Source organism: Pecten maximus, chromosome 1 (assembly GCF_902652985.1).
Source record: "Pecten maximus chromosome 1, xPecMax1.1, whole genome shotgun sequence".
Taxonomy (NCBI): domain Eukaryota; kingdom Metazoa; phylum Mollusca; class Bivalvia; order Pectinida; family Pectinidae; genus Pecten; species Pecten maximus.
In genome coordinates, this window is record NC_047015.1 from 45,431,002 (window position 1) to 45,445,155 (window position 14,154).

The 14,154-nt window shown below is 35.5% G+C and overlaps 1 protein-coding gene across 4 annotated transcripts in view; it reads left to right on the forward strand.

Moving 5' to 3' along the window:
• LOC117335046 (caspase recruitment domain-containing protein 14-like) overlaps window positions 1-14,154 on the forward strand; it is a 43,661-nt gene that overhangs the window by 14,730 nt on the left and 14,777 nt on the right. For 2 of the 4 annotated variants that reach the window (XM_033894974.1, XM_033894985.1), the window contains 10 exons: window positions 964-1,130; window positions 1,306-1,420; window positions 3,205-3,366; window positions 3,744-3,781; window positions 5,390-5,554; window positions 6,555-6,680; window positions 7,900-8,073; window positions 8,600-8,672; window positions 8,860-8,878; window positions 10,313-10,616. In XM_033894974.1, coding sequence (XP_033750865.1) covers window positions 964-1,130; window positions 1,306-1,420; window positions 3,205-3,366; window positions 3,744-3,781; window positions 5,390-5,554; window positions 6,555-6,680; window positions 7,900-8,073; window positions 8,600-8,672; window positions 8,860-8,878; window positions 10,313-10,505 — 1,232 coding nt within the window. In that variant the 3' untranslated portion in view covers window positions 10,506-10,616. Of the gene's footprint in view, window positions 1-963; window positions 1,131-1,305; window positions 1,421-3,204; window positions 3,367-3,743; window positions 3,782-5,389; window positions 5,555-6,554; window positions 6,681-7,899; window positions 8,074-8,599; window positions 8,673-8,859; window positions 8,879-10,312; window positions 10,649-11,567; window positions 11,707-11,992; window positions 12,153-13,038; window positions 13,184-14,154 lie in introns of those variants that run through there. The other 2 variants (XM_033894982.1, XM_033894966.1) reach the window with 2 other exon arrangements.

The following is a 14,154-nucleotide window of genomic DNA, read 5'->3' on the forward strand; positions in this document are numbered from 1 at the left end:
GAGCCACCATTAGGTAAGTAGGTCACTACAGGTATAAACCCAAGAGAGCCTCCAACTATGTTAGTGGGTCATCACAGGCTAAACCCGAAAGAGTCGCCATTAGGTGAGACGGTCATCACAGCAAACGATCTCAGAGAGCTGTACATAGGTAAGTAGGTAATCACAGCAAAACTACCAGAGAGGCGTCCTTAGGAAAGTAGGTCATAACAGCAAGGACACCAGAGAGCCGCCATTAGGTGTAAGTAGGTCATCACAGCAACGATCTCAGAGAGACGTCTTTAGGTGTAAGTAGGTTATCACAGTAAAGACACATAGAGTCGCCATTAAGAAGGTCATTACAGCAATGAACTCAGAGAGCCGTCTTTAGGAAAGTAGGTTATCACAGTAAAGACACATAGAGTCGCCATTAAGAAGGTCATTACAGCAATGAACTCAGAGAGCCGCCATTAAGTAAGTCATCATAGCAAAGAACCAAGAGAGCCGTCCTTAGGTAAGCCATCACAGTAAAGAACCATAGAGCCGCCATTAAGAAGGTCATCACAGCAATGGACTCAGAGAGCCGCCATTAGGTAAGTAGATAATCACAGGCAAAGACATTTAAGAGCCGTCCTTAGGTAAATAGATCATCACAAATATCTTTGTAAACATTTCGAGACCGATATAATATTCTATCTGTCTCATAGTCAATATTTGTCAATATTGCCAATTTCACTGACAGTACATAAGTGTCTACTACAAGAGACAATGGCAAGAAAATCTGACTTGGATTTGTATTGAATAAATGATTACTGTATATGAAATGTTAGCTTGTTCTTTCTTTCATGTAAACAAAGTTTCGTGGTTGGCACATGCAACAATAAAATAATTATTAAAATTGTTTGTATTTATATTCGTGGTTCCATAGCAACCATGAAAACAACGAACAAAAAGAACGTTTCATGATAAACAGTATCACATTTGTAGATTTTAAAGTGACAAGGTTCAGCAACAACATGAACTTGGCGAACAACCTGCCAGAGACAATAAGGACTCTGTTAGACCAAGCACAAGGGAATGGAGTCATGAAACAGAAACTGGAAGAGTTGGAGACCGGACTTCAGTTCGCTCAAAATGATAAAAAAGAACTAGAGGTAAAATATTTGATAAAAATGTCTACTGGAACACATTTTCAGATTTCATTACATTTATATAATGTCTACTGTGAACTAAAATGTGAAAATACATAATTTGGTAGAAGTGTCAAAAGTATTGTTAAAACTCAAAGAAGCCCACTTGTTTAAGCACATTTGCCTTGTTTGTTATCAGAATGAGACTGAGATCCTCAGGATAGAGAATCAGTCCCTGACACACAGACTCCAGGCATTGGAGAGAAACTGTAGTAGTATTGTGGAGGAAAACAGCAAACTGAAAGATGCGTCAAGTAAGTCTTTCTTCATAAGAAATACAATGTCAAAGTCATGCTATGGAAACCTATAACAGTCAAACTTACAACCATTGTCAAGGTAACGTTATGGAAACTTACTAATATCACAGCCGTGCTTACAACTAGTGTCAACGTCACGTAAAGGAAAATTATAACAGTAAGGTATACAACCAGTGTCAATGTCATACTGCGGAAACTGACTAGAATTACAGTCAGGCTTACAACCAGTGTCAATGTCATACTGCGGGAACTGACTAGTATTACAGTCAGGCTTACAACCAGTGTCAATGTCATACTGCGGAAACTGACTAGTATTACAGTCAGGCTTACAACCAGTGTCAATGTCATACTGCGGAAACTGACTAGTATTACAGTCAGGCTTACAACCAGTGTCAATGTCAGACTGCGGAAACTGACTAGTATTACAGTCAGGCTTACAACCAGTGTCAATGTCATACTGCGGAAACTGACTAGTATTACAGTTAGGCTTACAACCAGTGTCAATGTCATACTACGAAAATTGACTAGTATTACAGTCAGACTTACAACCAGTGTCAATGTCATATTACGGAAATTTATTAGAGTCGAGCTTAAAACCAGTATCAAGGTCTTGTTATGAAAACGTATTACAGTTAAATTAACAACCACTGTGGATGTTATTTTACAGAAAACTATTACAGTCAGAAAAACTAGTATACGCAAGCTAACAACCGATGTCAATATTATATTGATGAATTTATATCAGATTAAACTTATTAGAAAAATATATTCTTCTAATGTATAGCTAATATTATTGACGTTGTATGGAATACAACGCGTCAAAAAACCGATTTCTTGCGTAGCATTACACCGTTAGGCATGGTATCCATGCTTTGTTTTAATTCTCTACATTTACCAGTTTGGGATACAAATATCATTGACAGCGGACAGACATCTGTTTTTTTCATTATAATATATTCCGCCTTTTGATGGTTATCTTGAGCGAATCAGGACAATGAAGAACAATGTTTACCTCGTACTTCCGTATATTGACCTGCTCGAACCTGCAGAGGGAAACTCTAGAAATAGTAAACCTTATTAGATAAGTGCCCTTTTGTCGGATACATAACACAGTCCTATGCACATTATGCAACTGGTGTTATAAGAGATAAGTTAAGGAAGGATGTGGTAAGCAGATACGGCCGGTACTTCACCAGGCTCAAAACACAAAGGCAAGGAAATGTCAACATTCCAAGTTTTAGTCAGTTTGAATGAAAAAAAAACCCACAGTCATGCTATAAGATCTTAAATTACCTTATAATGCTCCTAGGAAGAAAATAATAATACATAGATCCATGAGAGTTAAATATCATTTAAATCTTGCTTGTTAACAGATTTACTACTTTTATACAATGACAGTCGTTGAGTCATTGCGATAATTATTTGTTCACAACAAAGTTGAGAAATCATTGCGTCCGAATGTTTTGAATTTAGAATTTAGCCAACCATATCATCTGTGATTGAGATAATCGTGACCTTTGTCATGTTTGGTCATTGCTGAGATCTAGGTCATGCTTTTGTGTTTTGTTGTTGTATGTGCCTTTTTTCATTTTTTTTCTTTTTTTTTTTACTTTTTTTTTTAGTTTTTTTTTTTTTTAATTTTATTTGTTTTTGCTTTTATTATTTTTGTTTGTATTTTTGTTTTTGCTTTTTTGTTTTGTTTTATTATTATTATTTTTTAATTTTCTTTTTTGAGGTGTTATGCCATGTGCCATGTTTTAGTGACCCTTGTCCTGTTTTAGTGGAATACCTGAAGAACAGCCTTGAGTACACCAGGGAGAGGGAGGACTACCGTGAGAAGTGGAGTACTTGTCAGTACAAACTTGACCTACGGGAGAGAGAGATAATAGAACTAAAGGGGGCTCTCACCGACGCCCACATTCATGACCCCAACTGTACTCAGGGTATGTTAGGTCTTGGACAGTATTTCACTCTCTGATCGTGTGATTTAGAGTCCGCGATTAGTGAACAGGGATGTTACAGCGCTCAGCTACATTAATTTGTAAAACTCACAAGCTCGCTCCCTTGTCCACAGGACCCGTGTTGACCCAAGTTTCCGGGAGCGAGATCGCGAGATAGCTCTAACCGTTCATAATCCCTAGCCTGTTTATTCTGTCCAATTGACTTAAGAGCATGATGTTCAAATGATATGTGGAAAGAAACGAGTACTTGACGGAGTGTAATTGTGTAGATTAGGTGAAGATGAGGAAATACTAAGAACACATAAGCTAAACGATATGTATTAAATAAATTATCAATCTCCAATTATATCATTTTGCAGATGAAACTGTCACCTGTTTACATCAGACTCCAGCTAAGGTAAATAAATCTATGCTCTGCCGTCTGTAGCTATACTTGTTATTTTTGAACTAAATATGAATGCCAATCAGTTCATTAAACTCACTTGTGTCCAATTTGAATCCACTGGAGGTCAGATCTTGAATATGTTCAGAAGCTGGGTCAGAAGGAATCTCATATCGCATGTAGGAGTCAAAATTTCAGTACTTTGCATACTTTACATGTAATTGAGTCTTTTCAATCGTCAATCAGTCATAAGCACCTGTATCATTTTGGCTCAAATAGAATTTCATTCATTGCTATGATCGACTTTAACTTTGTTGGCTTTTTACATCAAAGAGTTCAACATATCCCGAGCTAGAATTAACCTCTGCAATATATTTATTTTTCAGATTTTATAATAATGATATGGTCTGTAAATTTCTCAATAATTTATAAATTGTATTGTATATGAGTCACAGCAGAAAGTGTCAGTTGTATTTAGTGCCAGTACCTCGCAGTCATCAAGTTTCACACACGGATATATCTTAATCAGTAAAATGTATATATATAGGATTTGTAGTTCAATTTGGTCTGTACTTCCATTCCATTTAATTAGGTTAAAGTAAGTTCATGTCAATCAAAACAGGAGCATAGGCATAAGCATCCTGTTTTCCGTCGTCGTATTTGTTTATCTATTCACCACTTGTATATTCTGAAATGAGTATACTTTAGAGTTAAAAATGTCGGTCAATTTACAGCAGTCTGATGGTGTATGTCCGGTTTGTAAGCGATATCTCTTCATTGACTGTCATAAGTTGTATGTCACTGCAATTTAACGTTGTAACTGGCAATGTCAGTTTTATTTTATGACTAGGTCTTTATACTTTTAAGTGTACTTTATCTATTTTCACCAAATTTATAGCAAATGAAAATGCATTTTCATTTCAAATTTTGTATTTTTCTGATATTCGATAAAATAGGGATAAAGAAAATCTTACAGCATATAAAAGTCCTATCTTTACAGTAATGAGCAGTATATAGACATTATGTTTTAGACAGAAATATTGATTTAAAAGGAAATTTTTAAAAATATTATGAATATATACAAAGATTTTGATATTTCTCAAATAAAGCGTTCATGATAATTTTTTTAAAGAACGGTTTGCAGATTTCATTTCTTGTTGAATGAGTGGTATAATAAGGTAAGAATGATATAATAAGGTAAGGATGATGTAATAAGGTAAGGGTGATATAATAATAAGGTAAGGATGATATCATAAGGTAAGGATGATATCATAAGGTAAGGATGATATAATAAGGTAAGGATGATATCATAAGGTAAGGATGATGTAATAAGGTAGGATGATATAATAAGGTCAGGATGATATAATAAGGTAAGGATGATATCATAAGGTAAGGATGATATAATAAGGTAAGGATGATGTAATAAGGTAAGGATGATATAATAAGGTAAGGATGATAATAAGGTAAGGATGATTAATAAGGTAAGGATGATGTAATAAGGTAAGGATGGTGTAATAGAAATAAGGACGATGTAGACTGTCGGAAGACATTGCTAGTCTCTTGCCTGTTGGGTTTTGTTAAAATTGCTCATTTTTTATCAATGATTTGCGGTATCTGGTGTAGGTACCAAAACCACTTGGCTGTGAGGTCCTACAGGAACGCCAAGAGGTGGAGAAACAGATCCTGAAAGAGGAGCGTGATGAGGCTCAGCAAAACTGTGAAGACATCATGGAACGAATGAATACGCTGGACGAGCAGCTTTCAGACTACCAGGATAGGTGTGTCAAGGTATGCTTACTAAGTAGGTTGAGGAAGTGTATACGTGTGACTACAAGACAGGTTTGCTGCGGCTGTACATGTGTAATGAAGAAGGTATGTTCCTGTCTCAGAGATGTGAAGGCTATGTGTGTTCAAAATGGTACATACCTAAATAATAAAGAATGAGAAGAATACCTTTGATTATTTAGATGGCGTCCTGTATTTGATTATTGATAGCAAACAGTTCAACCTATGTATCTACAACAATTTAGCTCTTTTCTAATAACAATATAACAGGTGTATATTGTATAAATATTTGCATGTTTTAGGAGATAACATTACAGATGTATTCAATGTTAATCCTACTAACACAGGTCTTAAGGTTTTAATGTAAGTAATACGTCATGGTCAAGAAATAATGAACCAAATGTCATGAATATTGATATGAGTGATCTTTTCATTTTACCGAAATATAGAAATTTGAAGTTTTCCCTTCCAATAAAAACTATTTTGTATTTGATTGTGGAAGAATAAAAACATTACCTTAACATGAAAATAAAAATAATAAAACACATAATTGTTTTTCTTTTTATCACATAAAATGAGTTATCTCTCCTTTATATCTCATCATGTTGTTCTGTCAGTTTCCTGATGTCACAGACTAATATGGTTCCTGGCAACATTAGTACATATATCAGCGCTCACGAGGGATAACTCTTATGATCTGTACTCAAATATTTGCCTGACGTTGATTGAACATCTTTTCTTGGGAGGTAGCATTTTATGAGCGTTTTATATTCTGTAGTGCTTTCCTATGGAAATTTTGAATTAAGGGTATTAAAATTTGAAATAAGGGTTTTCCTTTAATTATGGAATATTGATGAAACTTGATGAACCCCATTACAATAGTTTTAAAAGTTCTCTGTATGAAGGTTTATAATTATATCTGCACTGTTAAGGAACGTTGATGAAACGGGGTCAGCTATACCCAAACAAGTATAGTTTTAATTTGACCGTATTTTTATTACAGCTTGAAGCAAAACTCCAGTCTTCACTGAAAGAGAGAAACAAACTCAAGACTGCTTATACAGATCGTAAAAGGAAAGTCGAGGAGTATTTTGGCAGAATAAAGGAGTTGGAAAATGAAAAGAAAACAGTAAGTTTCCTGTTCATTTGACATCATGAATGACGTATGCACCAATGGAAGTTAAATAAGACGACGCCTGAATCTAGTTTAATGAAAATGATTGAAAGTTAGTCAAGTTTTGGTACATCAGCTATATTTTGTTATAATTCTGAATTATTTCTGATGTGTCACTGTCAGACTGTTATAAATTGCTATCTCATTTATTTCTGTTATCGAACATTAAATAAGTCAGTTTAAAAAAGAAGACATTAATGGCGATCGTTATGTGTTATTTGTTAGTTATATTAGATATATAAAGTCGTGAATATTTGTTGCACAGCGTATGTGATTAAGACATTCCATGCCCTACCTAAAATAGATATAAGGAGATAAGCGTATGTTTCATAATGACATTAAACAACAGGGGACCTAATCAATGTATTCAAAATCCTGAAAAATGTATATGATGAACAAGCCACATCTTTGTTCCAAATGGATACCATCAGGAAAAACCTGGACACCAGGGAAAACATATTTAGCTTACCCGTTGTAAATGCCTTGAATAACATACCACAACATGTTATAGATGCAACAAATGTAAGACAATTTTAAATTCTACTCGACAATCATTGCGGAAAATTTAGCCATATTTAGATGCAAAGGACATATAATTAACCCAAAGTATTAAATATTGTGATATTAATTGATATGGAGCTTGCGGCCTGCATCCATTATTCATCGTATTAAATCGTATTGAGTAGATATTACTTTCCACGTGTGTAACTTTAATTAGTTACAATGTAATCAATCCGCCCAGGTACAAATTAGCAGGACAAAGAGCACATATAGAGAAGATGCCACCAGGTATATGGGTTTAATCTACTAAAAATAACGGCAATTGTGTTGCGGAACTTATCTTTTCCTGCATAAAATATGACGTTCGTAGGGAATTTATGATTCACATTAGACTTGTATTGTTGGAAATCGGTAAATACATTAACGACATCTAAAATGTAAAATTCAGTTCGGTTGATATTTCTTTCATAGAGCAATAACGCCATGTGTTCAGCTGCTAGATAACTTTTAAGTATCCTCCTGGACACTGTAACAGATCAACTATGCCATGTGATCCCTGGCAATCAGTCATTTTCCTCAGCAAATGTTATTTCTGTGTGTCTCATATATCCCACTTATATTACATACACCATCCAATACATATTGATATGTGAGGATAATCTACATCTTACAGCTTGAAGAACTGAGGATAAAGGAACAGATCAGGGCTAACGATGAGTCAACCCAGAGAATACAGCTGTTCAATGCCAAGCATGAGCTAGAGATTTTGTATGATGAGCTAAAATCCAATGTGGAAATAATGAATGTCAAGCGTTTATCTGACCAGGTAAAACGTTTATCTGATCAGGTAAATCAACCTAGATACTTAGTAGTTCTACCTTAAAGAGTTAATTTGACTTTAGATAAGTATTCCTTTGAAACATTCACCGTTTGTGATAAGGTCATACCTGAAGTTATTAGGATTTCTAGGCAAAATACATTAAGCAACTCTGTAAAAATGAAAATTTTGTGGCACAAATTGCTCTCTTTTTTTTTGCGTTGTAAAGATATCAGATGCGTATGATGTTTCGCTGTTATTCTTCTGCTGACAAACTTACAAGTTTATCTATGTCGCGAATTGCACTTTTGTGTATCTTAGTCCATATTTAGTGGAAGAAATGGAATCCTTGGAACTTGGGAGACTCACCTGTTTGTGAAGGAAAGAGAAATTTTATAAAAGACCATGAACACTTGGGTTATAGGACTATAACCATTGATTAGACAACTAATGAAATAATCTTGATAAATCATTGATGCTGCATTTCAAAGCTGAATTGTCGATGTGCCAGCTACAAGGATAATAATTGTTTCACGTTTTTTTTTTTTTTTTGCAGATTTTCCTACCAGAAACTGACAGACAATACATACAAAACAAAAACGTGTCTTGTGTCTCAGGAAGAAATCCAGGTAGGTAAAGCAAGCAGGAGATCAGAAGGTTATCAACGATTAGCGAACGTAGAATCTGTTCAGTAATTTAGGATAACGTATGCGGTCACCGCACTTCCTTGTCCAAGTTTTGACATTTCTGTATAAAAATATCACAAATACACTTGTATATGTCAAATATGCTAATATTTCATAATTCTATTTTTAGCGTTCGAGTCCGCCAATCGGTAAGCATTTAGTGAATATATATCATAAATAGTATAAGCTGTCAATTTGTCGGAACAAGGGTACACTATGTGTAAAGTTAACTTAAAAAAATAGCATACTCTTACATGAAGTTAAATTATTTTCGTACGGGCATTACATCATATATAATATACAACATTGTCTTGGATTGATGCTTGTTTACATACATTACATTATCCTGTAACGTTAGAACTTGTTAATATTCGGTCGAACTTCGTTATCTGGAACTATGATAACTCCAAGATCCCATTTAAAACCATTCTATGTTTTCGTAACACTTTGATAAAATTTTAAATAAGTGTTGAATGATAGAATATATACCCTAATGATGGTATACAAATGTAGTGTGAGAACCAATATCGTAGTTCTTCAAAATTGCAATTAAAACCGGAAAAAACTACCCACTGATTACGGGGAATCTCCAATGCGGTGCTCCACTCTATATGTAAATGAACAAAGGAAATATCTCATGCACGCAGGCGCAAACTGGTTTGTTTTGGAAAATGGCGGACTGGCAACCAAAACCACGCACCAGAACCCCAAAGTCGATAGACATACTGGTTGCTATTGCGAAGGCAATGGAAAACAACATCATCTTCGACTTGGACGAGTCAACGTGTTTGACAAAACAAGATAGGTTAAATGTGAATGGCCACTATGAATTGGTGGTGAAACTTCTTGACATTGGATAAACAAACCCACGCTTTTCTGTTTATCACTCAGCCCGCGCAGGGTTGATTCACGTTTTAGATTTAGATGTTTATTACATACTTTAGTTGTGAATTATTGACGTAACTGAGCAGATATGACGGGATTTAAATGAAAAAAATTTCATAAGGGATTATGAAGCTTAGCTTGACAAAGTATAAAACATGGAGAGGCTTTAACTCGAAGTAAAATTCAGTTCCGACAATAATATAATTATAATTCGGCATAGCCGTGTAATATTCTTTTGGTCCCGGATATGGCGCGACAGGTGGCGTTACTGGTCAAGATGAAGCAATGTAGCGGTAAATGCAAAATGCAGATATGCAGTTAAAAACGAAACAAAGTTAAGACTGAATGCAAGCTGAATAAGTGGATGTATCTTTTCAAATGACACATCAATAAAATTATATTCCTGATTCAAATGCAGTCTTATTATCACCAAAAATGATTCAAACTGATAAGATTTTGTTATCCATGCTGAAACGCATTAGTTCGTTAATTTATTTCACCAGCAGCTTTACATTATAACCGCCAGCATTAAAACTATGCCGTTTATCTTTTTTAAAGATATTTCTTGTTATATATATATATATATTCCGGTTATCTGGAATACTCGCGAAAGTTTTCCGTTGCCCCATTTGCTTCGAGATTACGAGTTTCGACTGTATATATAATAAGATGGGGTCTTCTGTTTGTTATATTAACAGACCAAAAGTACAACACCCTTCCTGCCACATTGATGGGACTTTCCTGCACCCATCCAAGTGTTTCCCGATGCGCCAGTCATTTAATCCACATGAACAAAGGCGTTCCGATTGGACCAATGGAAACGTTCGAATCCGTTTCTATATCTTGCGAAGAACGTCCAGACAGCTGGGGAATGAAAGTTCATGTTTCTGACTCGAGGAGAAAGAATAAGTCGCCAAATCTATCTTGGAAGTTTGGCCATCCCGTTGACTATGAAGCCAGTTCTTGTTATGTTCGACACCATGACAGTATCGGTGAAAGCGAAAAGTATAACAGAGAAAAAGGCAGCCACTCCGGTAAGTTCCACTGTGTGACTCGGAGTAATTTTCAATGTAACGAAAGTTATAAATCAAGAAAGGTTCTCTATAACAAGAGCATTGAGTCCGGTAAGATTCTCTACGACAAATTGCCTCATGTCTTGTTGTAATACAGCTAATATCTTCTAGAATGTCTCCATTGTCATTTGATTTTCTCCCCATCAGTAGATTGTCTCACCTGTCAGTAGATTGTGTCCCTTGTCAATAGATTTTCTCCCTCTCAGTAGATTGTCTACCTTGTCAGCAGATTTTCTCCCCTGTCAGTAAATTGTCTGCCCTGTCAATATATTTCTTCGCTGTCAGTATATTTTCTCCCGGTCAGTATATTTTCTCCTCGTCAGTAAATTGTCTCCCCTGTCAGAAGATTGTCTCCCCTGTCAGTAAATTGTCTGCTTTCTCCTTTGCATTCTGTTAGATTTGCCTCAATTAACTTTTCTTTTAAACAACAACCAAATCATGAATACAAGTCTAACAAAACCGGCTGGGATCTTGTTGGACTCACTACATGCCATTGTCAAAGTAAAACTTACCACATAAACTTATTTCATCTTTGAAAATCAATCTGGACTGCATTTGTCGTCAGGAATCCTACCGGACTCGCTGCTTTGTCATTGAAAATCGATCCTGACTCATTTTCTTTTGTCGTTGAATCTTCCTAATCTCACTGATTTGTCGTAGAAAATATTTCCGGGCTGACTGATTTATTATAAAGAATCCTACATGACTCGATTTACATCTAGCAGAGTGTTGCTGTATTGACATTGGAGTAAATCTAGAGACATGTAGTATTGACCGACAACAATATTTATATCTACTAGAACTAGAAAATTGACCGGAGACAAAAGCTACAAATACAAGAGATTCGTTGTGTGACAAAGGACACAATCTAATTTTTTAGTCGACAGCCATGGGACTGCGGAAGACGACATCATCCAAACCCCAGAGAGCGAAACATCTGAGGATTCGAGCGTCAGTGATGAAAATGAACTCACCAACTATAAAGTGGTCATGTCAATGATACCCAGTTTGCCAGAAAAGTACATATTTTTGTGGTATCATATAGTGATGAAATATATATTGTATAAAATAGTAACAGGTGCCCTGATAATGTAATGTTATAGGTAATGTGTTGAAGGTAATTTTAAAATTCACTCCTGTGATTAAAATAATTCTATAATATTTTGTCTCCATTTTGGATCATCTTCTATATATTTATTAAAATAATTCTATAATGTTTTGTCTGCATTTTGGATCATCTTCCATATATTCATTAAAATAATTCTATAATATATTGTCTCCATTTTGGATTATCCTCCAATACAGGGCAAACAGCCACGATCTCAAATTCACTGTGAGAGTGTCGATGCCAGTTTTGGAAAAAAAGCTGGAAATTGTAGGCGGGAATGCAACCGGTATCTTCATCGAGAAGATCAATGACAAGTCACTCAACAACTGTTTCAGTGTGGGAGATCAGATTATGTCAGTAAGTGAAACTTGGAAAACGACAGACGGCGTGTCTGTTGGCTATCTGTGACATAGCAGACATTGCAGCTGGTGCCATGTGGCATCACATATATTGGTAGTTATGTGACATTGCAGCTGTTGGTTGCCATGTGGCATCGCATCTGTTGGTTGTCACGTGGCATCGCAGCTGTTGGTTGTCATGTGACACGCAACTGTTCGTTGTCATGTGGTATTGCACCTGTTGGTTACCATGTGACATTTCAGGGGGTGATTGTTATTTGACATCGCAGCTGTTGGTTGTCATATGGCACCGTTTATGTTGATTACCATGTGCCATCGCATCTGTTGGTTGGTATGTGACATCGTGGATGTTGGTTGTCATGTGGCATTATGACATTGTCAGTGATTGTCATTTGTACCAGACCCGGCATTGTCACAATTTACTTATTCCGTGTAATTTTAATATTACGTGTGTTTTAATCAAAATCCATTGTAATATATATCAAAAGTTTTACTGGAAATAGAAACCATGAAATGCTTCAAATTACAAGAGAAGAAATGATTATTGTACAAGCAAAAGGAAAGGGAAAGACTTCTTGCATGTAGGACCTTTCTCGTAAGGAGTGTTAACCTTCAACCTACGATCTATATGATTCAAAATGGTCGAAATCTCACTGTTGTTAAAGTGTGCTTCACCACAAATTAAGTGTAAAATGTCAAATATAGAAGCTTAAACAATCAGCATTAGAATGAGCCCATGCATCGGAGCTTTTATGAGAAAACGATGTACCGAATTTCAAAATCCAATTTAATATGAAATAAAAGCATATGCTCAAATGTACCGCAAAATATACGGATTCGGAACATGTCAATCGCCAAATAGCTTGTACATTCTCATGTCTCAGGTTGACGTAAGTAACAAGATGGGTAACTCTGTCACGCAAGTCTTCCATAATTGTACACAGGAACAGGTTAGAAAAACACTCAACGGCGAGAGTTTGGCCTTCCCCGTCGACAGCATCGAGCTCAATTGCGCGCACAATAAAAAAGGTATGTCTCTCTGAGAATTGTATTCCTTTTTGATTTTGCGGTTGGAAAAGCTAAAAATTCACATATGTGAATAGTGTGGCGTCCAATAAAGTTGGCAATGTGTTTCAGTTCAACAATTGCGGTGGTAAAAAGGGAGAGAATAATAAGTATCGTAGTAGTTGTCATTTCAAGAACTTTTATTGAAGAGAGTTCCTTCATAGGATTTACCAATTATGCAGGAATAAAACGAGATCTTTTGTTTTATATACAGGTAAGATCTTGTGTTTTATATACAGATGAGGTCTTGTCATTTATATACAGGTAAGATATTGCGTTTTCTATACAGGTAAGATCTTGTGTTTTACATAAAGGTAAGGTCTTGTGTTTTATATACAGGTAAGGCCTTGTGTTTTATATACAGGTAAGGTCTTGTGTTTTATATACAGGTAAGGTCTTGTGTTTTATATACAGGTAAGGTCTTGTGTTTTATATACAGGTAAGCTCTTGTGTTTTATATACAGGTAAGGTCTTGTGTTTTATATACAGGTAAGGTCTTGTGTTTTATATACAGGTAAGGTCTTGTCATATATGTTTTAAACTTATCATTACTACAATAAACACTTAATTACACAATTGATCAAACTACTGAAATTGATACGAGCAGATAACAAGACGGAAATGCATTTGACAGACAATCCCATATGGCGAGCAGTCGTGATACCAATCATAACGTCATCCCAATATGACATCAATGATGATACATGTACCGGAACCTTTTAACTGCAGCATTATCGCTTAGTCTTTGTACGTTCAAAATGAAAAATATAGAACCTGTTCGTTTCCCTGATTATTTTGCATAAGTATTATTTTTTATGCATTGGAAAATATAGAGTAAGGTTTCTCGCTGTAGTTAAAAATACAATACTTTGTTCTAAACAAGTAATGGTTTAACATCATGTACACTTTGATTATTTTCTCTCTCCTCTCTTTCC